This window comes from Scyliorhinus torazame, chromosome 2 (assembly GCF_047496885.1).
Source record: "Scyliorhinus torazame isolate Kashiwa2021f chromosome 2, sScyTor2.1, whole genome shotgun sequence".
Taxonomy (NCBI): Eukaryota; Metazoa; Chordata; class Chondrichthyes; order Carcharhiniformes; family Scyliorhinidae; genus Scyliorhinus; species Scyliorhinus torazame.
Genome location: NC_092708.1, coordinates 67,915,065 through 67,941,212, shown reverse-complemented (window position 1 = coordinate 67,941,212; position 26,148 = coordinate 67,915,065). Strand labels below are relative to the sequence as shown.

Below are 26,148 nucleotides of genomic sequence, written 5' to 3'. Positions count from 1 at the left end.
AGAGATCTCCATTGGGAAGGGGTTATACTCTGACGGGGTGGTGCATGCTGGAAGCATCCTCAGGCCCAAGATGTCTTAGAGAGAGAAGTAAACCAGTTGGAGCCAGAAATGGAAGATGGCAGAATGACGAGGCACTTGATTTTACATTGCTGACCTTTCAACGACTGTCCCTGTCCTAGACAAGGGAGGGGGATAGGGCATGTAAGTAAATTGTTATTCATACCAAACATGTTGTGCGCACACATGGTCATTGTAATGGTTGTCTCTGGCGGGTTCTTGCCCAATATTGAACCTTGCTCGACAGACCCATAGCCAGGGTAGACAGCAGATGGTTAAAAGGAATTGAAGGACAATTCAATGGTTTCATGTGGGGCGGTGGGGGCTGATGCTCAAAAGCTCATTATGCAGTAGGGCTCAGGAAGGGGTGGGCTAATCTGTCAATGAGGTATAGGCACATCTGCCTAATGCCTTCAGGGATATTCTCCACAATCAAAATGGCATGAAGCTTTGGAGGGGAAAGCTTCAGAATCCTTGGAGATAGAGAAGCCTGAACATTATGCACCCATAGGACAATGGTAGGGATTTCTGTAATCACACAAGGGAGGGTGAAAGCTGGTCTGATACTGAGGTTTTAGCACCACCATCTTGCAACCAGAAGGGATGGTGCAGTACAAAATTAATCTGAGGAATAACTCAAGCTGGTGAGGGATCGGAGTACCATTTAGAATATTGGTGCAGTGCATTGCACTAGGGGCCGCTTTAAGTGCCACCCAACTGAATTATGTATTGCTTAAGGAGGAGAGGTGCACAACTGAGATGTGAGGAGCCTTTCAACGATAAGGAGGGGAGTCAGGAGAGTGAAGCATTTCTTTTTAGAGAGCTTCACACACTTTCTTTCCCTTTGGGGAAGGTGGTGGAAAGATTCCTGAGCTATCAGTCTGCTGAACCCCTTTATGAACATTCCTTCCGTGGCCAACAAATCCTGACATTGGACTCAGACCCAGAGCTTCCAGTTCAGAGGGAGGGGCACTACCACTGGGCCCCAAGACCTCCTGTAGTGAAGAAATGAAGCGCATATATGTGAGATTAATGATCTATCGTGGCATTAAAACAAACTCCTTCCTTGCTTTAACCCCTTGTTCTTTGCGTGGCAATTGCTCCCAACAATAATGAGGTCTAGACCATTTAGGCGACTGGACCAGCTCCAGATGTATCCTTGAAACATTCTTAGTGCTGTCAGGCTCCCATATGAGAAGTTTAATAGCCACCTCCAATAATCTCAGTTCCTCAATAAACATTAGACCTCATGAGAGCAACAAAGAGTGCAACAGTCAGTGATTGAAGATCCCAGTGCCTGGCCAAAACAATCGCCTATCAGCTGGTCATGTCAAGCGTGGGGGTGAGGGCGAGGGGGGCTGGTGGTGGAAGGTGTACCATCAAATGATTCTTGTACTGATCAGGATTTCAGTGTTGAATAGATGCTTTCACCTGTTAAGAACTCTGCTGATTTAAATATACCATTTGAAATTTTTCTGGAGCCTGATTTGGTAACAGCTGTTCAACCACCGTAGGCATCACTATTTTCTATGATACAACTATATCATTCCCTGGAATTCATTGAATCCATGCAATGGGCAATGTTTCAACCACACGTACAATCAGTTCTCCTGTCTTCAAACTACTCCTCAAGCCTACTTTCACCAGAGGTTTTTTTTAGTCTCTCCATGAATACTGTTACCAAAACCTTTCCCTTCTAAATAACAACTATCTTTATCCCACAACATTAGGGATTAACTCACTCCTGTATTTCTTAAAATCTAAAGTTCTTTCCCCATTCCATTTTGTATACAGGAAACATCTTTCCTTCACATACATGGGGCGAGATTCTCCGACCCCCCGCCGGGTCGGAGAATCGCCGGGGGCTGGCGTGAATGCCGCCCCCACCGGTTGCCGAATTCTCCGGCACCGGATATTCGGCGGGGGCGGGAATCGCGCCATGCTGGTTGGCGGGCCCCCCCCCGCGATTCTCCGGCCCGTATGGGCCGAAGTCCCGTTGCTAGAATGCCTGTCCCGCCGGCGTAGATTAAACCACCTACCTTACCGGCGGGACAAGGCGGCGCGGGCGGGCTCCAGGGTCCTGGGGGGGCGCGGGGCGATCTGGCCCCGGGGGGTGCCCCCACGGTGGCCAGGCCCGCGATCGGGGCCCACCGATCCACGGGCGGGCCTGTGCCGTGGGGGCACTCTTTTCCTTTCGCCTTCACCACGGTCTCCACCATGGCGGAGGCGGAAGAGACTCCCTCCACAGCGCATGCGCGGGGATGCCATGAGCGGCCGCTAACGCTCCCGTGCATGCGCTGCCTGGAGATGTCATTTCCGCGCCAGCTGGCGGGGCACCAAAGGCCTTTTCCGCCAGCTGGCGGGGCGGAAATTAATTTGGCGTGGGCCTAGCCCCTTAAGGTTGGGGCTCAGCCCCCCCAAGATGCGGAGCATTCCGCACCTTTGGGGCGGCGCGATGCCCGACTGATTTGCGCCGTTTTGGGCGCCGGTCGGCAGACATCACGCCGATACCGGAGAATGTCGCCCAAGATCCTTAAACATATCAATCAACTGCTGTTCACTCTGCCCCTGTACAAGTTGTGCATACATTTTAGCCCCTATTGTTTGTTCTTCTCTGTGTACAAACCCTATCAGCTTCTCTATTTCTCCAGTCTCTAATTTAATATTTCCTTTCTTAAGACTTATTACTCCAATCGGCTTGTCATTTAACCTCCCACATAATGATTTTGTGTGGCCCAGTTTATTACAATGGAAACATCTAACTTTCCTTGTATCTCTCATTCCCTCCACACTGTCCTTTTTACTTTCAGGTTAAGTCTCCATGGATTTTTCAACCACTCCCTCTCTTGTTTGACTCTTTTCTAGCACCTTCCTACTTTCTACCTTTCTCAGATTTAAAAGTGCACCGAAAAAAGGCTTTGACCTATGAAATTCCATGGCTTGCCTTGCAGTTTTAACTCTTTGTCCCTTCACCTGTGTTTCTACTAAGCCAGGTAATCGATCTTTGAATTCTTACAACAGATTTACTTCTCTAAGAGCCTCATAGGTTCCTTCTGTTTTTAATGCTCTCACCCACCTATCAAAGCTAACCCTTTCAAAATCAATACAAGTCTGTCCGGACTGTTTTCTTCCATTTCAAAACTTTTGTCTGTAAACCTCCGGCCCACTAATTCATAAGCACTCAATATAGCTTGCTTCACTGTATCATACTCCCCAGACATATCCTCTGACAATGACACATAGACTTCACTTGTCCCACCTCTGAGTTTACTCTGTAAGAGCAGTGTCCACATATTTATTCACATTTGGAGATAAATGGACTTGTTAATGATAGGCAACATGGTTTTGTGTGGGGAAGGTCGTGCCTTACCAACTTGATAGAGTATTTTGGGGAGGTGGCAAACTTAATTGATGAGGGAAAGGCTGTGGATGTCGTCTACGTGGACTTTAGTAAGGCGTTTGACAAAGTTCCTCATGACAGATTGGTAGAAAAGGTAAAGTCACATGGGATTTGTCTGTGCTAGCTAGACGGATAAACATGCGGCTTGGGAACAGGAGACCGAGAATAACAGTGGAAGGGAGTTTTTCAGAATGGAGACCTATAACTAGTGATGCTCTCTGGCAATAGATGCTAGCACGTAACAGGAAAAGATTCTACTCGCTCAATGTTCAGCTGGTCCATAATAATCAGAAACAAATCATTCATATGTGTGTAAGATACCCAGGAAGCTGCCATAGCACATACATCTTGGGCAGGTGACAGATCCCTGACATCCTTGAGGGACCAGACAGGATCCAGCTTTGCCTCCTCGGCGACAAAGGATGTCTGTGAAGGATCAGGCTGATGACACCAAAAACCTGCAGAGACAAAGTACAATAATATTCATATCGCTACCCAAACACTGGTCGGGCAGAGCTTTGGCATCTCCAAGATGCGGTTTCAATGCCTCGGCAGATCTGGCAGAGCACTCCAGTACACTTACCAGAGTGTCTCCTGGATCACGTTGTCCTCTGTGCATTGCTCAATCTGGCACTGAAAAGTGGGGAGGACTTTGTCAGTTGCACGTCTCCTCCGATGAAGAGGACACTGAAAGGGATGATGCTGAAGGGCTTGAGGAAGTCAAAGCTGCAGGGAAAGAGATTATAGAATGGGCTGGATGAGACAGGCATGCATGAAGCCCTCAGAGACACCAGATTTCAAGAGGAGGATGACGAGTTATAGTCTGAGTCCTCTTGGACAAGTGTCTTCTTTCACGGGCCCACATGAACACCAGCATTGCTAACCCTCCTCTTGCAACCATGCACTTCAATCAGAGAGTCAGCTTGCAACAATTTTGCCAACCATTGTCCTGGTCCTTTGACGGATGATGAAAGGTCGGTAACATGTGTCATTCTTGAGATGATGTCCAAACTGAACAAAGGTGTTCCGGCATCACACATCAGAACGTATAGCCTCTTGTAACATCCCTGCAGCATTGCATTTGCCATGGAAAACTGGAGGCAGGAGAAAAGAGTTGAATGCCAGAGGTGAGGTGAGAGTGACTGCCCTTGACATCAAGGCAGCATTTGACCGAGTATGGCATCAAGGAGAGTTAGCAAAACTGGGAATCAGGGGGAAAACTCTCCAATGTTTGGAGTCATACCTGGCTTGGGTTGACAAGTGACAAGTTACATTTGTGCCACACAAGACCAGGCAATGACCATCTCCTACAAGAGAAGATCTAACCACCGCCCCTTGACATTCAATGGTATTACCATTGCAGAATCCCCCACAATCAACATCCTGGATTTTACCATTGATCAGAAACTGAACTGGACTAGCCAGATTAATACTGTGGCTTCCAGAACAAGTCAAAGGCTAGGAATACTATGGAGAGTAATTCAACTCCTGACCCCCCCAAAGCCTGTCCACATGTACAAGGCACATGTCTGAGTGTAATAGAATACTCTCCACTTGCCTGGATAAGTCCAGCTCCAACAACACTCGAGGAGCTCGACACCATCTAGGACAAAGCAGCCCACTTGATTGTTCCTCCTTCCACAAACATTCAAACCCTCCACCTCCAACGAACAGTGGCAGCCATGTGTACCATCGACAAGATGCACTGCTGTAACTCACCAAGGTTCCTTAAACAACACCTTTCAAACCCACGACCACTACCATCTAGACGTACAAGAGCAGCAGATAACTGTGAACCCCACCATCTCGAGGTTCCCCTCCAAGTCACTCACCACCCTGACTTGGAAATATATCACCGTCCTTCACTGTCCCTGGGTCAAAATCCTGGAACTCCCTCCCAACAGCACAGTGAGTGTACCTGCACCTCAGGGACTGAAGCGGTTAGTGGTTCAAGAAGGCAACTCACCACCTCCTCCTGAAGGGCAACTAGGGACAGGCAATAAATGCTGGTCTAACCAGTGATTCCCACATCCTGTAAATGAATAAAAATAAGCTACACAATCCTCAGTGCACTCGTATCTGTTGCCTTCAGTCTGACAAAGTTTCTCAAGGAGATCTATCTGCCAAAACAGGACAACACATTCTGTGTCACCTCAGTGGTGTAACTGAGAGGTTACGCTTGGGATAAGACAGCTGGGGATGTTACACCATTTTGACATCACCTCATTGTTCCCCCTTCCCTGTCATCACATTGCACCTATCACTGTCAGTTAAGGATGCAGGTATGTGTTCATCCTGACCTTTCCATGGATTCCGAGCACCTTGACATCAGTGTGGTGATCCACTGTAATAGGAGATGTAAGGTAGGACCTGCACTACAGGTTCGCCGGTAGCTCCTGCCGGCTGGCTCCGCCCACGGAGAACTGTATAAATATGCATGACCTCCAGTGCCCTGCCATTTCGCCAGCTGCAGCAGGAGGCCACGCATCTGACTGTAATAAAGCCACAGTTGTACCCAACTTTAGTCTTTGTGCAATTGATCGTGCATCAATTTATTACAGTCAGATTTTCCACAGAATGGATATCCGAATTAAGCTCGATCGCCTGCAGCTGGATCCTCACTCGCCCGACGCCAGGAAAGACTTTACTCACTGACTAACATGTTTCGAGGCTTTCATCAAGGCTGCGGACCCCGCGCCAATGGAGGCTCAGAAGATCAACGTCCTGCACTCCAGACTGAGCTCCAGCATGTTCCCGTTGATCGCCACAAATTATACAAAAGCAATGGAACTCCTCAAAGAACACTACGCGCAGAAGGCGAACACGCTCTTCGCCAGGCATGTACTTGCCACCCGCTCGCAACTACCTGGTGAGTACATCGAAGACTTCTGGCGGGCCCTAATTCCACTCGTCTGGGACTGTGACTGTCAGGCCGTCACAGCCGCCGAACACGCAAATCTCCTCATGCGCGATGCCTTCGTGACGGGGATTGCGTCAGAACGCATCCGAGAACGATTGCTGGAAGGGGCCACGCTCGAACTGGCGGAGACGAAAACCTTGGCGCTCTCCGTGACGGTCGCATCCCGTAACGTACAATCGTATCTCTCCCGCTGCGCTGCCCATCCTTCTACCCCTCCCTACCCCTCCTGGACCCCGCCGATGACCTCCTCAGCTGGGGCCCTGCCTTCGCAATACGTCTGCACGCACGCTGATCCGCGCACCCCAGGGGTCCCCGCTGCTACTTCTGCGGTCCGCAGAAGCATCCCCGCCAACACTGCCCGGCCCGCACTGCAGTTTGTAAAGCCTGCAGCAGTCGCTGCGATCGTGCCCGCTATCGCCCCCTCCCCCATGCCAGACACACCATGGGTGCCGCCATCTTGTTCCCCGCAGGGTCCCCGGACATCCCGACATCGGAACCGCACACGCTCGCCACACGAAGCATCCGATGGCTACCCGCAGCTCGCTTCGATGACGCTGGACCAATCTTGCCCGCACAACCTGGCCACCGCGTCGACGACGGTTAAAATCAACGGCCACGCGACCTCGTGCCTGCTGGACTCCGGGAGCACCAAAAGTTTTGTTCACCCATATACGGTAAGGCGCTGCTCCCTCGCGGTCCACCCTGCCAATCAAAGGATCTGCCTAGCCTCCGGATCCCACACCGTCCCGATCCATGGCTTTTGTACAGTCACCGTCACGGTCCAGGGCGTAGAATTTAGTAACTTCCTCCTCTATGTCCTTCCTAATCTCTGCGCTGCACTCCTGTTGGGCCTGGACGTCCAGTGCAACCTCCAGAGCATCACCCTCAAATTCGGCGAGCCCTTACCCCCCTTATCGTTTGCGGCCTCGCGACCCTCAAGTTCGATCCCCCCTCCCTTTTTGCCAATCTAACTGCGGATTGCAAGCCCGTTGCCACGAGGGGCAGACGGTACAGCACCCAGGACAAGACCTTCATCAGGTCCGAAGTCCAGCGGCTGCTTAAGGAGGGTATTATCGAGGCCAGCAACAGCCCCTGGAGAGCCCAAGTGGTAGTGGTTAAAACTGGGGAGAAACACGGGATCGTCGTGGACTACAACCAGACCATCAATCGGTACATGCAGCTCGACGTGTACATCCTCCCACGCATATCTGATATGGTCAATCAGATTGCGCAGTGCCGGGTCTTCTCAACAATTGACCTGAAATCTGCCTACCCCCAGCTCCCCATCGGGAAGACGGACCGGCCATACACTGCCTTTGAGGCGGACGGTCGCCTCTACCACTTCCTTAGAGTCCCTTTCGGTGTCACAAATGGGGTCTCGGTCTTCCAAAGAGAGATGGACCGAATGGTCGACCAGTACGGTTTGCCTTTCCGTACTTAGATAATGTCACCATCTGCGGTCATGACCAGCAGGACGACGATGCCAACCTCGATAAATTCCTCCGCATTGCCACTCATCTCAACCTGACCTGCAACAAAGGGAAGTGTGTGTTCAGCACGACCCGGTTAGCCATTCTCAGCTACGTAGTCCAAAACGGACTTTTCGGGCCCACCCCCTCCCCCACTGCCCCAAGGCCCTCAAACGCTGCCTGGGGTTCTTTTCCTACTACGCTCAATGGGTCCCAAACGATGCAGACAAGGCCCGTCCACTCATCCAGTCCACGCAATTCCCCCTCGCGGCCGAGGCACAACACACTTTCGCCCGCATCAGAGCAGACATCGCCAAGGCCGAGATGCGCGCAGTGGACGAGTCACTGCCTTTCCAAGTAAAAAGCGACACTTCAGACGTCGCCCTGCCCGCCACTCTAAACCAGGCAGGCAGACCCGTGGCATGCTTTTCCCGCACCCTTCATGCCTCTGAAATTCGACATTCATCTGTCGAAAAGGAGGCCCAAGCCATCATTGAAGCTGTGCGGCATTGGAAGCATTACCTGGCCGGTAAGAGATTCACTCTCCTTACGGACCAACGGTCGGTAGCCTTCATGTTCAATAACACACAGCGGGGCAAGATCAAAAATGATAAAATCTTGCGATGGAGAATCGAGCTCTCCACCTATAATTACGAGATCTTGTATCGCCCCGGTAAACTCAACAAGCCCCCAGACGCCCTCTCCCGAGGTACATGTGCCAGCGCACAAGTGGACCAACTCCAGGCCCTACACAACAGCCTTTGTCACCCAGGGGTTACTCGATTGTACCATCTGGTGAAAGCTCGCAATCTGCCCGATTCCGTCGATGAAGTAAGGACAGTCACCAGGGACTGCCAGATCTGTGCAGAGTGCAAGCCGCACTTCTACCGGCCGGACCGTACGCGCCTGGTGAAGGCTTCCCACCCCTTTGAACACCTCAGCGTGGATTTCAAAGGGCCCCTCCCCTCCACCGACCATAACACGTACATTCTCAGTGTGGTCAACGAGTACTCCAGATTCCCCTTCGTCATCCCATGCCCCGATATGACATCTGCCTCCTTCATCAAGGCCCTCTGCACCATCTTCGCCCTGTTCGGTTTCCCCGCCTCCATGCACAGTGACAGGGGATCCTCATTCATGAGCGATGAGCTGCGTCAGTTCCTGCTCAGCAAGGGTATAGCCTCTAGCAGGACGACCAGCTCCAACCCCCGGGCAAACGGGCAAGTAGAACGGGAGAATGGGACGGTTTGGAGGGCCGTCCAGCTGGCCTTACGGTCCAGGAACCTCCCAGCCTCTCGCTGGCAAGAGGTCCACCCTGACGCTCTACACTCCATCCGGTCACGTTTGTGCACCGCCACTAGTAATACTCCCCATGAACGTGTTTTCACCTTCCCCAGGAAGTCCACATCTGGGGTATTGCTCTCGATGTGGCTCGCTGCTCCAGGACCCCTTGGTGGACAGGGTTCACCTGCTCCATGCCAACCCTCAATATACCTACGTTGAGTTCGCCGACAGCCGGCAAGATACTGCCTCACTCAGGGACCTGGCACCGTCAGGTTCCACCTCAACACCCCCCCCACCCACCAATGCGACCCCCCCCAACCTCCCACCGCGCTGCCAATACTGACCCCACCAGACCACCCACCCCCCCCCTCCCCTTTTCCGCACAAGAGGACGAAGAGGACTTCTGCACGCTCCCGGAGTTCCCCGATGACTGGCCAGCATCAGCACCGCCACTACCGCCATCGGTGCCACCTCCACCAATGCCAGCGCCCACTTCGCCGCCACCGTTACGCCGCTCCCAACGAAGCACCAAAGCACCGGACCGGCTGAACCTTTGACAGACTCCGGACCGTCAACATGGATTTTCTTTCCCTCCCACTGTACATAATTGCACTAATTGTATATAGTTTCACGTCACCTCCGCCGGACGCATTTTTAACAGGGGGTGAATGTGGTGATCCACTGTGATCGGAGATGTAAGGTAGGACCTGCACTACAGCAGCTCCTGCCAGCTGGCTCCGCCCAGGGAGACCTGTATAAATATGCATGACCTCCAGTGCCCTGCCATTTCGCCAGCTGCAGCAGGGGGCCACGCATCTGACTGTAATAAAACCACAGTTGTACCCAACTTTAGTCTTTGTGCAATTGATCGTGCATCAATCAGAAAATCACACAGTCAGTCTGCCCTCATGGCCAGCCCTGGCCCTTGCCAGCTGCAAAATGCAAAGATGCCATGATCCACTCATGGTTACGCTTGTTTGGCACTAAAGGGCACTCATCTGATTCATTACATTTTGGGTTGCACTCCATTGGTACCCTCAATAATGTCAAAAGCTACCATATGTGTTTCCGGAGTTGCTCCAAGACTCCTTTGCTCACACCACGTGACCATTTTTATTTATCTTCAATGACCTCGGTGAGGGTGTAGGTGAGGGGAGGCTACCCAAAACGTGTGGCTCAGCTCTGTATCCTTGCATTGTGACAAAAACTTTGTGGCCGTAATGTAAACTTAAATGTGGAAAGGTGCTCACACTTCGCGCTAAGCTTAGCAATTGTGCACTGTGAGAGCCAGATGTGCGCATGACAGACAGGAATGCACATAATCTCTGAGTAAAGCCTCATAGATAGGATATTCTGCCAGATGACCGTAAGTGAATGGAGTGGGACGGTCTATGGCCTGTCAACATCACTGCAGGAATGATCCATGTCCCCTCCTGCGATTGCTATGGCTGTTCTCATAGGGAGTGAGGGACATGATCTCGGCCATTCCAACACCTGATCTGGGACCTCTCCCTCCAATTGTGTGCGAGCTTGTCCTGCACAAAGACAGTTGGAGAGTGTGAACAGGATGCATGGCAGGGCGTATGGTGTCTGGGTGCTGAGTGGTGCCATGGGTGGGATGAGGATGCAAACTCCAGAGATTATGAGGCCAGCTGGAGATGTGAAGGTATGTGTGAGAGAGTGAGTGATGACCCTTGATCTGGCAGCACGTGAGATGTCAGTCAATGTCTGATGGGCTGGTGAATGTGAGTTAAGAGTGATGAAGTGATTGAATTAATTGGGTGGCAGATGAAATTATTCATCCTCTTTCGGCACTGGATGGCTGACCTCCTCTGTGCAGCATTGGGACTGACCGTCTCAACCATTGCCTTCCAAACCAGAATGGTGATGTTGGTGGACCTCCTGGGCCCAGAGTGGGAGTACAGTACATCACAAAGGGGCTCCACGGCATCCAGTAGGTAACCCAGTGAAAATGGTTTCTGTTGTCTTCTTGGGGTTTGGGATCATGCCTTCAGTGGAGCAGTCCTGCACTGCACGCATAAAGGCACTTCTACAATGGCTGAAATACTTCATTTTTTGTCTTGAATTGCAGCCTCCCCCCAAAACAAAATCCATAGTAACAGTTATGTGATTGTATTGTATACACACATTCTTCTGAAATAAATTTAAAGGCGGAGCAGAAACCGTCCTTTTGTCCAGTCCCTGCAATCATTTATCTCCTGCACAATCTTCCAAATGATGCGCAATGAAATATGATTGGACAATCTGTTATTAAAATTTATTTTATAAATTAAATTCTACAGGATTTGGACTCAACAAAAAATGATTTCTGTGCCAGTGAAGGTACAAAATCTCAGCACTCATAATCAATAGCTCATGGTGTTTAGATTGATAAATAACAGGATTATAGCAGAAAACAATTAAAATAAAAGGTGAATTAAAATTGCTTATTGTCACAAGTAGGCTTCAAATGAAGTTACTGTGAAAAGCCCCAAGTCGCCACATTCCGGCGCCTGTTCGGGGAGGCTGGTACGGTGCGACGTTTAAGGACAGCAGTTCAAGCTAATAATATCAACATGTATCTACATGGTACCTTGAGTTCAGAAACAAATGACCTAACGTGCTTCTTTGAGGCTTAAGATTAAAAAGGACGCAAAGCCTTTGAAGACAATAGAATCAATAATTGATCTAAGAGGTGGGTTTTACATCGGTTCTTAAAGAGAAACAGGAATCCAAAGGTAAGGCGAAGGAAGGTGGATACACAAGACACCACAGTTCGAAGAACAGAGAGTTAAAAAAGGTGTTGTAAGGGTTTGTTCAGTAGGTCTCACAATGGGGTTCAGAGACTTGAAAGATTGAACATGAAGTGTTTATTGGAAGTACATAATTAGATAAATAAATACAAACTGTAGCCCAGCCTAGGAGGTAACATCATGCTGACATCGACTCCAGTTTCTCCATGCAACTCTGTCTCCTGCTTATTGTCAAGTGTCTCCTTACATCATACTGCGGGTGGTACTGTTCCCCAATCCCACATGAACCCTTGTGATGCAGAACACCTTTATACTACACCCCCCCAACCCAAGTCTTTAACCAACATATTTACAGTACACGTTTTGCACTCTTTGGAGAAGAACTATTCCTTATCAACAACCCATCTGCTTTGTTTGTACATCATAGGCTTGTCCTGTTCATTCCTGAGGGAGCGTTTACTCCATTCCTTCATAGTATAATCAAGGGTTTTCTTTTCCTATGGGATCCACCATAAACTTTCTGCGAGTTGAAGGAGTATCTCCACTCTTTTTGAATGTTCCTCATCCATGAGCTCTATCTGAAGCTTGGTTTTCATCGTCACACTGTGCTCTTTCTTGTGCCCTTGTACTTCACTGAGATGTGCTCTGGTGAGTTGATGATCATTACTCACTCTTCTGCTCTGGCATCACCTTGCTGCCGAGAGATTCTGCTGATAATTACAGTTCTGTTGTGTGCTGTTCCCCAGTTGTATGATAGCAACTGTTGGAACCTGAGGTTGGGGCCCATTGTTCTGTTGTTGGTCATTCTCTGGTTCGAAGCATGTTGCTGCTCACCTGAAGGTTTGACTGGTCTGGCAAATCAGCAGCTTCTGCCTCCTGCAAGGGAATTGAACAAACCGGCTCCACAAAATGTGAAGACAGTTCAGAGCTGAGGTCCCAGTCGAGAGTCTCTCCACTGGTGGACCTCTTGTGAACTTGTAGTTTTGTGTGGTTGATGATAGAGGTTAATTTTATATCTGCCATTTTGAGGAGGTTAAGGCCAAAATTCATCAACTTTGCTTCCAGTTTCCACCCCTCCATCACTTTCACCTGGTCCATCTCAGACACCTCCCTTCCCTTCCTTGATCTTGCTGTCTCCATTTCCGACAATAGATTATCTACTAATATCCATTGCAGGCCCGCTGACTCCCACAGCTATCTGGACGACAGCTCTTCACACCCTACACCCTGTAAGGACTCCATCCCTTTCTCTCAGCTCCTTCACCTCCGTCGCATTTGATCCGATGATGTCACTTTTCAAAGTGGTGCTTCGAAAATGTGTTCCTTCTTCCTCAACCGTGATTTCCCACCTACAGTTGTTGACAGGGCTCTCAACAGCGTACGGTCCATCTCCGCGACACTACCCTCACTTCTCTCCTCCCTCCCAGAACAAGGATAGAGCCCCCCTTCTCACATTTCACCCCACCAGCCTCCATATGAAAAGTATAATCCTCTGCCATTTTTGCCAACTCCAGCGTGATGTCACCACCAAACACATCTTCCCTTCACTCCCTCTGACGGTATACCACAGAGACCGTTCCCTCTGAGATAATTTAGTCCACTCCTCCACCATATCCAACACCTCTCCCATCACCCATGGCACCTTCCCATGCATTCGCAGAAGGTGTAACACCTGCCCCTTTACCTCTTCCATCCTTAATACCCTAGGCCCAAAACACTTATTCCAGGTTAAGCAGCGTTTCACTTGCACCACTTTCAATTTGGTCTATTGCATTCGCTGCTCCCAATGTGGTCCCCTCTACATCAGAGAGACCAAACGTAGACTAGGTGATCGCTTTGCTGAGCACCTTCGGTCTGTGCGCATTCAGGACCCTGACCTTCCCGTTGCTTGCCATTTCAACACAAGACCCTGCTCCCATGCCCACCTGTCTGACCTTGGCCTGCTGCAATGTTCCAGTGAAGCTCAATGCAAATTGGAGGAACAGCATCTCATCTTCTGGTTAGGCACGCTACAGCCTTCCGGTCTCAACATCGATTCATCAACTTCAGATGATTAGTTCTACCCCACCTCGACCTCCTTGTTCTCATTCCATTTCATTTGAACTCTCTGTTAAAATCTTTCTTGTCTTTCTTTAGATATATATTTCTCCCCCCTATGTTATCCCCCCTCTCTTTATCTTTTCTCCCCTTTGCTTCCCCCTTTCTTCCTACACCTGTCACTGCTTACCCTCTGATTTTAATTTCTCTGCTGTTTGGCCTTTCACACCTTTTATTCTCTCTGGGGTCTGCCATCAGCACTCTTTTCCCTGGGTTTCTGTGGCTATGATTCATCTTTCGTTCCCTCACCCCACAGTATAAATACCTCCCACTTTCTGTGCCTTTTAGCTTTGACAGTGGGTCATCTGGACTCGAAATGTTAGCTCTTTTCTATGCCATTTTTAACTTTGATGACATCTGTCAGAATGGAAAGCTGATTGGAAAGATTCAGATAGATTGTTGGGGGTGATTTAACATTTTCAGGCACTTTGAGGAAGGGAGATTGGAGATGAGGCAGTCGTTTGCAGAATAATAATAATCACTTATTGTCACAAGTAGGCTTCAATGAAGTTACTGTGAAAAGTCCCTGGTCACCACATTCCGGCGCCTGTTCGGGGAGGCCGGTACGGGAATTGAACCCGCGCTGCTACTTTGTTCTGCATTACAAGCCAGCTGTTTAGCCCACTGTGCTAAACCAGAAATCGAAGGTTTGAATGAGGAGGTAGAGGTTCGATTTGGTGGAACGATGGAAGCGAAGGAAAACATCTGACCAGGTGGTCTCAGTCTTGACACAGAATTCTCTGAACATCTTCTCGCCATTTCTTGGAAATGAGGGCGGAGGTAACAGAGAAAGGTGTTCAATAAAATGATTGATAGTACGGGAAAAAACTCTGGATGACACTGAAATAGCAGATGGCTTTAACGGAGGATAGTGAGGCACAGCAGTGCTTTGTGGTCCAGCCAGACATCATGATGAATTGCAGAACCAGTTTTGTACCAGATTTGCTCAAGTCAGCACCCCAGGACTTGAAGGTGGGACAATGTGGGCCACACTAGGGGTACAACAAATGTTGGGAGGTAATAAATATATTTGCGCCACATGGATAGCAAAGGTGGAGGTGAGAGACTAGTGAAAACAATTAGAAGCTGCACAGAGTATTACTAAGTATTGACAGCACAGAAAAAGGCCAGGTGATCCAATAAATCCATGATGATGTTCATGCTCCACAAGTGCTTGCTCGCACCATTCTACATCTAACCCAATAATCATGTCCTTCTATTCTTTTGTCCCTCATAAGCTTATCTTGCTTCACCTTGACTTTATCTGTGCTACCTACCTCAATTAGTACTACATGCGCTCGTGAGTTCTGCATTGTTCTAAACTCTCTGTGGGTAAATAAGTTTCTCCTGAATTTGTTATTGGATTTACCGTGACCATTGTACATTTAGGGTCCCTTATTCTGATATGGCATGAATGTGGAAACATCTTCTCTATGTCTAGCCTATCACACCCTTTCATAATCTTAAAGAACTCTGTCTTCTAGATAGAAGAGCACCAGCATGTTCAAACTTTCCACAGAGGCATGAGATCTTAGCTCTAGCATCATTCTTGTTAATATCTTTGCACCTTCTCTAATGCATCAACATCCTTTTCATAATATGGCAAACACAACTGTTCACAGTACTCCAAATGTGGCCTCATAATTGTTCTATAGTAACTGAAGATAATCTTCCTGCTTTTCAAATCTATCAACCGAGAAATGATGTATTTGCTTTTTGTGGTCTTATTAATATGCTGCTACCTTTGTTATGTAAGTATCTGTACTCCCGGACTCCTCTGTTCATCTTGGACTCTGAAATCTGGGGGGCAGTTCTTCTCTGAGCCACCTTTGTTGCTACAATACATGTGTGCTGAGTGGAGCACTTCAAAACAGCTCCAGCTGTCAGGCTCTTTAGCGCAAATTCCCACCCGAGCAGGTACACTGTCTGCTGAATCAGGAATTGCTTTCAATTCGTGCCGGCAGAGTGCTGGCTCATTGCATGTCCTGAATCGTGGAACAAATAACACCCCCAATGGAAACATGAATGGAACGCCGTTCAGTCCCTCCCAACCGGATATTCCCGGCCTATATCTATACGTTACTTCTCAATTAATTCAAAAAGTTTGGTCATATCTGACCTTCCCTTGTGCAATGCATGCTGACTAGTCTTTATCATATTTTCAGTTTCTACATGTCATTGTGTAACAACACTGTGTAAGAATTCTATTATTTTTATTAACTGCTCTTAACAGAGTTCTCTTGTTTTGTTCTATTTTCCGTGTTAATTACATAAATCCTAATAGCTCTCCACCAGTCCATTGGCACAATTCTATTTTATAATTACTTTTTAACATATGTTCTATTGCTTCCTTAACATCTTTTGGCAATGGACCTGAACAAGGGGTTTTATTCTGTCTAATTTGTTTATCAATTATCTCTCTCCATTCTATCTTAAGCGACTTTATACATTTTTGATTGCTTCTTCTAACGTTATGTCTGCCACATTTGTCTCCCAGTAAATATTGAGGCAAAGTAATTATTTCATATTTCTGCCCTGTCGTTACCTGTAAGTTTATTGTGTGTATCAATTTGCGGTCTTATCTCTGTCATGAATTTTCTTTTGGATTTATGTGTCTGCAGATGTCTTACATGTGTCAATTTAAAGGTTTATCTCAAACGTGAACTGTGGCAGCATTTGAGAGTTTGTTAATGTTGATATACGCGATTGAAGAGAATAGTAGAAAATGGGATTCAAAGAGAATAGGGGTATACGGGTGATACAGGATACAAGGAAGAGATTTGTGATAGACCCATCATGAATCCAGTTCATGGAAGGTGACAAGACTGAGGAAGTGGTTCTGAATGTTTATATTGAGGGTAAGATTTAGGCAGAATTCAAAGTGAATTCGAAGGAACTGAGATGGAGGTATAAATTATTAAGAATGAAGAGCTGTTTAATGCAAAAGTTCAGAAGGAATAACGGAGAGACTATCTCTGAGATGAAGATTTTCTTTGGTTGGAAGGTTGGGAGGAGTATTTCAAAGAAACCTGAGAAGGGTGGAAGATGGTGAAGTGCTTAAAAGGAGACAAAATACCAGAGGGGTATAGGAGAAAAACAAGTTGTGACTCTACAGTAGTAGCATCAAGGTGACAATTTGGACATGTCAGGAAATGCCAAGTGTTGGCTTTGGTAAGGAACAGGTAAGTGAGGTTTCAGAAGAACGTAAGAACATAAGAACTAGGAGCAGGAGTCGGCCATCTGGCACTTCGAGCCTGCTCCTCCATTCAATGAGATGGCTGATCTTTTGTGGACTCAGCTCCACTTTCCCGCCCGAACACCATAACCCTTTATTCCTTTATTCTTTAAGAAACTCTCTATCTTTATCTTGAAAACATTCAATGAAGGAACCTTAACTGCTTCACTGGGCAGGGAATTCCATAGATTCACAACACTTTGGGTGAAGAAGTTCCTCCTGAGCTCAGTCCTAAATCTACTTCCCCTCATTTTGAGGCAATGCCCCCTAGTTCTGCTTTCACCCGCCAGTGGAAACAACCTGCCCGCATCTATCCTACCTATTACCTTCATAATTTTATATGTTTCTATAAGATCCCCCCCCCGCATCCTTCTAAATTCCAACGAGTACAGTCCCAGTCTACTCAACCTCACCTCGTAATCCAACCCCCTCAACTCTGGGATTAACCGAGTGAATCTCCTCTGCACACCCTCCAACGCCAGTACATTCTTTCTCAGGTAAGGAGACCAAAACTGAACACAATACTCCAGGTGTGGCCTCACTAACACCTTATACAGTTGCAGCACAACCTCCCTCGTCTTAAACTCCACCCCTCTAGCAATGAAGGACAAAACTCCTTCTTAATCACCTGTTGCACCTGTAAACCAATTTTACTCATGCACTAGGACACCCAGGTCCCTCTGCACAGCAGCATGTTTTAATATTTTATCATTTAGATAATAATCCTTTTGCTGTTATTCCTACCAAAATGGAGAACCTCACATTTGTCAACATTGTATTCCATCTGCCAGACCCTAGCCCATTCACTTAAACTATCCAAATCCCTCTGCAGACTTCCAGTATCCTCTGCACTTTTTGCTTTACCACTCATCTTAGTGTCATCTGCAAACGTGGACACATTGCACTTAGCCCCCAACTCCAAATCATCCATGTAAATTGTGAACAAATGTGGGCCCAACACTGATCCCTGAGGGACACCACTAGCTACTGATTGCCAACCAGAGAAACATCCATTAATCTCCACTCTTTGCTTTCTATTAATTAACCAATCCTCTACCCGTGCTACTACTTTACCCTTAACGCCATGCATCTTTATCTGATGCAGCAACCTTTTGTGTGGCACCTTATCAAATGCTTTCTGGAAATTCAGATATACCACATCGATTAGCTCACCGTTGTCTACCTGCCCTTTATGAACCCATGCTGCGTCTGTCCAATAGGACAATTTCCATCCAGATGCCTCTCTATTTCTTCCTTGATGATAGATTCCAGCATCTTCCCTACTACCGAAGTTAAGCTCACTGTTCCAATGCAATTACCCACGACAAGAGTTTTGTTCACAAATGAATGCCATTCTGGAGGGAACAATGTAGAGGATCGTTGATTGATTTACTGGTAGTGTTCAACAGAGCACATAGAACATAGAACATAGAAAATACAGCACAGAACAGGCCCTTCGGCCCACGATGTTGTGCTGAACCTTTGTCCTAGATTAATCATAGATTACCATTGAATTTACAGTGCAGAAGGAGGCCATTCGGCCCCCTGAGTCTGCACTGGATCTTGGAAAGAGCACCCTACCCAAACTCAACACCTCCACCCAACACCAAGGGCAATTCTGGACACTTAGAGCAATTTATCATGGCCAATCCACCTACCCTGCACATCTTTGGACTGTGGGAGGAAACCGGAGCACCCGGAGGAAACCCACGCAGACACGGGGAGGACGTGCAGACTCCGCACAGACAGTGACCCAAGCCGGAATCGAACCTGGGACCCTGGAGCTGTGAAGCAATTGTGCTATCCACAATGCTACCGTGCTGCCCTTAAGAACAAATAAATCTACACTATATCATTTTACCGTAATCCATGTACCTATCCAATAGCTGCTTGAAGGTCCCTAATGTTTCCGACTCAACTACTTCCACAGGCAGTGCATTCCATGCCCCCACTACTCTCTGGGTAAAGAACCTACCTCTGATATCCCTCCTATATCTTCCACCTTTCACCTTAAATTTATGTCCCCTTGTAATGGTTTGTTCCACCCGGGGAAAAAGCCTCTGACTGTCTACTCTATCTATTCCCCTGATCATCTTATAAACCTCTATCAAGTCGCCCCTCATCCTTCTCCGTTCTAATGAGAAAAGGCACCCTCAACCTTTCCTCGTAAGACCTACTCTCCATTCCAGGTAACATCCTGGTAAATCTTCTTTGCACTTTTTCCAAAGCTTCCACATCCTTCCTAAAATGAGGTGACCAGAACTGTACACAGTACTCCAAATGTGGCCTTACCAAAGTTTTGTACAGCTGCATCATCACCTCACGGCTCTTAAATCCAATCCCTCTGTAAATGAACGCGAGCACACCATAGGCCTTCTTCACAACTCTATCCACTTGAGTGGCAACTTTCAAAGATGTATGAACATAGACCCCAAGATCTCTCTGCTCCTCCACATTGCCAAGAACTCTACCGTTAACCCTGTATTCCGCATTCATATTTGTCCTTCCAAAATGGACAACCTCACACTTTTCAGGGTTAAACTCCATCTGCCACTTCTCAGCCCAGCTCTGCATCCTATCTATGTCTCTTTGCAGCCGACAACAGCCCTCCTTACTATCCACAACTCCACCAATCTTCGTATCGTCTGCAAATTTACTGACCCACCCTTCAACTCCCTCATCCAAGTCATTAATGAAAATCACAAACAGCAGAGGACCCAGAACTGATCCCTGCGGTACGCCACTGGTAACTGGGATCCAGGCTGAATATTTGCCATCTACCACCACTCTCTGACTTCTATCGGTTAGCCAGTTCGTTATCCAACTGGCCAAATTTCCCACTATCCCATGCCTCCTTACTTTCTGCATAAGCCTACCATGGGGAACCTTATCAAATGCCTTACTAAAATCCATGTACACTGCATCCACTGCTTTACCTTCATCCACATGCTTGGTCACCTCCTCAAAGAATTCAATAAGATTTGTAAGGCAAGACCTACCCCTCACAAATCCGTGCTGACTATCCCTAGTCAAGCAGTGTCTTTCCAGATGCTCAGAAATCCTATCCTTCAGTACCCTTTCCATTACTTTGCCTACCACCGAAGTAAGACTAACTGGCCTGTAATTCCCAGGGTTATCCCTAGTCCCTTTTTTGAACAGGGGCACGACATTCGCCACTCTCCAATCCCCTGGTACCACCCCTGTTGACAGTGAGGACGAAAAGTTCATTGCCAACGGCTCTGCAATTTCATCTCTTGCTTCCCATAGAATCCTTGGATATATGCCGTCAGGCCCGAGGGACTTGTCTATCCTCAAGTTTTTCAAAATGCCCAACACATCTTCCTTCCTAACAAGTATTTCCTCGAGCTTACCAGTCTGTTTCACACTGTCCTCTCCAACAATATCGCCCCTCTCATTGCAGTGGTAGGTGGGATGAATGATATGGGAAGGAGATTGACAAAGGGATGCCTGGGTGGGGAAGTCAACAAGGGAGGGAGATGGGGAGTTGGGTTCAGTAAGTAAATGGAGAGTGCTTCAATGAGCACCTCAAAATATCCCAAAAAGTGACGAGGGAATAACTATGGGTTAATGCAAAGAAGATTTGAGCCTGGCGCAGTCACAAGAGGACAGGAATGAAGAGGAGTAATAATGTATTGTATTGGAGTGGAGAAAGTATCTAGAAATTATGTTCAACACAAGGGGCGGGATTCTCCCCTACCCGGCAGGGCGGGTGTCCCGGCGTGATGGAGTGGCGGGAACCACTCCGGCGTCAGGCCGCCCCAAAGTTTCCGCACCTTTCGGGGCCAAACTCTTATCTTGAGGGGCTAGGCCCGCGCCGCAGCGGTTTCCGCTCCACTGGCTGGCGGGAAAGGCCTTTGGCGCCACGCCAGCCAGGGCCGAAAGGTCTTCGCCAGGCGACGCGGGTCCGCGCATGCGTCAGCAGCTGCTGACGTCATCCCCGCGCATGCGGGTCTCTTCCGCCTCCGCCATAGTGAAGACCATGGCGAAGGCGGAAGAAAAAGAGTGCCCCCCCGGCACAGGCCCGCCCGTGGATCGGTGGGCCCTGATCGCGGGCCAGGCCACCGTGGGGGCACCCCCCGGGGCCAGATCGCTCTGCGCCACCCCCCCAGGACCCCGGAGCCCGCCCGCACCGGCTTGTCCCGCCATTCAAAAGGTGGTTTAATCCACGCTGGCGGGACAGGCATTCCAGCAGCGGGACTTCGGCCCATCGCGGGCCAGAGAATCTGCGGTGGTGGGCCCGCCGACACGCGGCGCGATTCCCGCTTCCGCCAAATTTCTGGTGGCGGAGACTTTGGGACACGGCGGGGGCGGGATTCACGCCAGCAATTCTCCGACCCGTCGGGGGGGGTTGGAGAATCCCGCCCAAGTTCTTTTTTTAGTGAGCCTTCCTCTGTAGGTTTACTGGCTCAAAACACCAATTCCTAGTCTGCCCTGAAGAGTGCTGATTTCCTGATGTTTCACGCCTAAACCTGTCCTTATTCAACAGATTATCCTCAACAATGATGACAAGACATCTCTGAAAATCTCCACACCTGACATTAGTTTGTGTTCTTCAGAAACCTCCAATTGTGACAGACTCCGGGCCACCACAATTCAACATTACCCTCCCCTTTCAGCCCTACCCAAAATTATCCAGACTCTCAGCTGAGAGTTTCAAACTGAATTAAGTACTGATTACGTTCTTTCACTTTGACCTCATTTAGAATGCAGAATTGACAGGATTTAAAACTAATTGGTTATTTATTAGTATCTTTGAGTTCATTCTTTTTCAGCAGAACTCGCTCAAAACTATTGGGCAGAATTTTATTTCTATATCTCATTGAGATAGAGGAGCAGAAAGTAAAATATGTGATCAATAAATTCTCTTAATTTTGATTCTGTTTAATTATTTATTTATAGAAGCATAGAATTTCTACAGTGCAGAAGGAGACTATTTGGCCCATTGAGTCTGCACTGACCCTCTGAAAAAGTACCCCACCTACGCCCACTCCTCCACCCTTTCCGTATAACCCCATAGCCCCACCTAACCTTCATATCTTTGGGCATTAAGGGGCAATTTAGCATGGCCAATCCACCTAACCTGCATATCTTTGGACTGTGGGAGGAAACCAGAGCACCCGGAGGAATCCTACGCAGACACAGGGAGAACATGCATACTCCAGACAGAAAGTCGGCCAAGGCTGGAATTGAACCTGGGTCCCTCGCACTGTGAAGCAGCAATGCTAACCACTGTGCCACCGTGCACCCCCTTTACGTTCCAGGATGAAACTAGAATAGTGCCACCCCTTTATTTTTGTATTTAATTTTTTATTCCATCCTTAAAGCTACAAAGCCAATGCGCAGAGTGGACAGGGCAAACCCTTAATCAATCTCATTGCTTGCTCCAAAAACCAATTCAAATTCCAATTGAACCAAATTAATGGTCTCCACAAGAGATACATACAGGATCCAAGATACAAGAAAAGACATTGCACCTCATCTTGGCTTGATCTGATGCTTTATCTTAGCCAAAATGCCAAGAAGCGTTATGTAGTTTTTTTTCAAAGAAAAATGACAGCAGGGCCCCGATTTTGCTCACCCTTAATGACAAAGTATTGTACAGCAGCACCACTTTGTGTCCAATGAACAGAAGGCATGGCAGGTGGTAGAAACCATTTCGTTTGAGCGTTAGTAATTTGACTGGGTGTGGTGCCACAACAACCAATTGGATAATGGGGTGACTAAGAACCACTTCCTGACGTATGAAGAAAGTAACTTGAGCTTTTGATCGTATCAGCAACCACAGCACAATGAACAATTTTAAAAATACCATATCATTCTTGCAAATGCAGAGTTAAGACTTGAATTAAAGCATTTTAGTTAATATCTGTGCAAAGCAATACATTAAGTTTTCACAAACATAAAATGCAAACATTTTCAATTTCCAGCATCTGCAATATTCTGATTTTATATTCCATTTTCTGCTATTCATATTTCTGCATTTGGAAATTTTAAATAGGAATGTAACATTTTGAACGTCCGTGTTCGCACTCGATATCCTCTACGTCTAGCAGCAGATGGGAAAACCTGCCCAGAAGCCTCTGAGGTGGAGCCCTGCACTCTCAACAAAAACTGCTTTTACTATCACTACAACCTAACAGGTAATTGGCTATTCCAAAATGTCAGAAGGTGGATACCATTTAAGATGACTTCTGAAAAAGACGTCTTTTTTGTTTTCTATTTTCATTGACGATTTTCAAATGGAAGTGGAAGCTGGCAAATTGAGCAAGTTAGCACTGTGCTACCATTTCATTTTTTGACTATGGATCTGACTCTTTTAAGTGTGCAATGTAATGTTATAGGAAGGGATACTTTAATAACTGCCCTTCCAAAATGAGAACATGCAAGAGAAATGCTAGACACTGAACTATGTGTTATGGTTAGTTGTCTTAAATGAAAGGTTCTTGCCAACAGGGAGTTGTCTGAAGCACATTCTGAATTTGCATTCCAACACATTTTATAGTCAGTCTCATTTGCTTGCAATCTTAGGTTTTCTCACCTTTCAGAAACAATTCATGCAGGTGCATGTTCATCTTCAAACCTCCCCTTTTCAATTCTGTCAAAATGATAGCTGTGCTTACTTTTAATGCTTGGAAAAAGAACCTGTAAAATCATAAAATGTTTTTTGCCTAAAGCTAAAGGTATGCTTTGTTCAAACAAAAGAGAGAATACACTCGGGAGAGTGGGGTGGGGGTGTGTGTGTGTGTGTGTGGGGGGGGGGGGGGGTGGCGGCAGGGAATCACCTTGTCTGAACTTTCACTTGTTTTGTATATGTAAAAATATTTTCATTATGACCCAAACTTTAATTTTAAATGTCAGTGGCCTATCGGCCAAGTCAGCTGTTAAAACCTGCTATCATAATGTCCGTTGAGATTACAACCTGTAACTGTCCGTTGCAGAGTGTCAGTGTTGAACCTGCAGCAAGCGGGATGCAAAGACGATAGGTAGAAATTTACGGACAAGGTTTATTACAATACGATACAAATCCAAATTCTTCCATTTCCCCTAAGGGTCTCCTTCCCCGACTGCACCCAGGCCCGGGTTCTTATGTGAGCTGGGGCTCTCCTTGTTAAGGGGAATACCCGCCTCCTTAAAGGGCAAGTTCATATTCCGGGGAGATCATGGGAAACCATATGGTCCTGATCCCGAGACTTCCATTGGGGTTATAACAGTCAGGTAGCAGTTATGTAAACTGACTACTTTAAGAGAGTGGCAATGACTTTGGTTGTGGGAACACCTGGAGAAACGTAGAGCGCTCCTTGAATGGAATAAATCTTAAAAGGCAGATGCATTATGTGGTACATTATTGCTGTCTCTCTGCTGCCCTCTCTGTTGAGGTAATGTAAATAAAGTTAGTTCAACAATAGCTGCTAACAGTGAATCCACATGAGATTTTCTCAGTTCAACGCACAACAGATGGAATGGAATTCTTCTTTTGATTTAATTTGAGAAAGTAAACGCTGTCTAAATGTCTAAATGGAGTAGCGGCACGGTAGCACAGTAGTTAGCACTGTTGCTTCACAGCGCCAGGGACCTGGGTTTGATTCCCAACTTGGGCCACTGTCTGTGCTGAGTCTGCACGTTCTCCCCATGACTGCATGGATTTCCTTCGGGTGCTCCGGTTTCCTCCCACAGCCCAAACATGTGCAGGTTAGGTGGATTGGCCATGCTAAATTTCCCATAGTGTCCAAAAAGGTTAATGGGGATAGGGAGGAGGTGTGGGCTTTGGGGTGCTCTTTCCAAGGGCCAGTGCAGACTCGATGGGCTGAATGGCCGCCTTCTGCACTGTAAATTCTTTGATTCGATGATTCAATGATAAAGTCAACTTGGAGAGAGTTTGAGCATGGCATAATTGAAAATTGCACTGAACGCATATTTGTGGACAATGGGGGAATGAAACCCTAACCAAAATGATTGGTATAATTCTGAACAAAGGTTACACCTTTGGCCGAAAGCAGATTAAATTGTCCTGGAAGTTGCATTCAGTCAAAGGTCAAGTTGTCAAGGGATTCCACCCTCAAATTAAAGAGACTCTCTCATCATTGTGGCGATGGTGCAAACTTCAAAGGCAAGCTTGGGGACACTTTTGTCAGATGTCTAAAGAATAATAAGATCCATGTCAAGCCTTTGAGCAGTGGCAATAAGCTGACATGAAGGAAACCGGCAGTGAGGCCAAAGCCATGGCAATGGCAGCGAGATCTAAGTTGTGGATGGTAAGAGAGTTATTTTCTTGGGGCATTAGGGGAGTCCACTGGGTTTCAGTGAGTACCAGTCCATGACAGCCATGTTCAGTCTCAGATTCAGAAATGTCGATGCTAATGTTGCCATGGTAGCCACCAACCATTTAAATATCCCCATTTCCACTCAAAGTGCTGTGCTTGTAGAAAAGTCAATCATGCCCAGACATTATCCAGTCGGTGGACTAGTAAACCAGAGATACAGGATATTAATCTGGGGACCCGGGTTTGAATCCCACTACGCAGGTGATGGAATTTAAACTTGTTGCTAATTGTGTTCTCTCTTAATTTGGCTCTGTTTAATTACGTTTGCTCAAGAGTCGCCAGGTGTCTTTCGATGCCGCCAAAAGGTTCAAAACCGAATACTGATCAAAGACTCGATACACCAGTTAGTAAGTTCAAAATCAATGCTCATTTATTTACACACAGTCAAATATACTCATGCATAAAACTCTACAAACTAAACTATCACTATTGCTAAAAGCCTTTACTTAGCTTCGGGTGCCCACGCAGTCAGAGGAACAATGGCCGTTGCTTGGTTCTGAGGCTGCTGGGTTGAGTTGTTTACAGGATAGTAACTAGGAGCGTCTATCTCGTAGCGTGCGTTGACTTGGAACTTAATTGGTCTGGAGCAGC

The 26,148-nt window shown here is 47.4% G+C and overlaps 1 protein-coding gene across 2 annotated transcripts in view; it reads left to right on the top strand.

Annotated features, from left to right (window-relative positions):
* The window catches only part of thsd7ba (thrombospondin, type I, domain containing 7Ba), a 1,603,431-nt gene that overhangs the window by 1,274,343 nt on the left and 302,940 nt on the right, over window positions 1-26,148 (top strand). For both annotated transcript variants that reach the window (XM_072472193.1, XM_072472199.1), the window contains exon 18: window positions 23,235-23,376. In XM_072472193.1, the coding sequence (XP_072328294.1) occupies window positions 23,235-23,376 (142 nt within the window). The remainder of the gene's footprint in view (window positions 1-23,234; window positions 23,377-26,148) is intronic.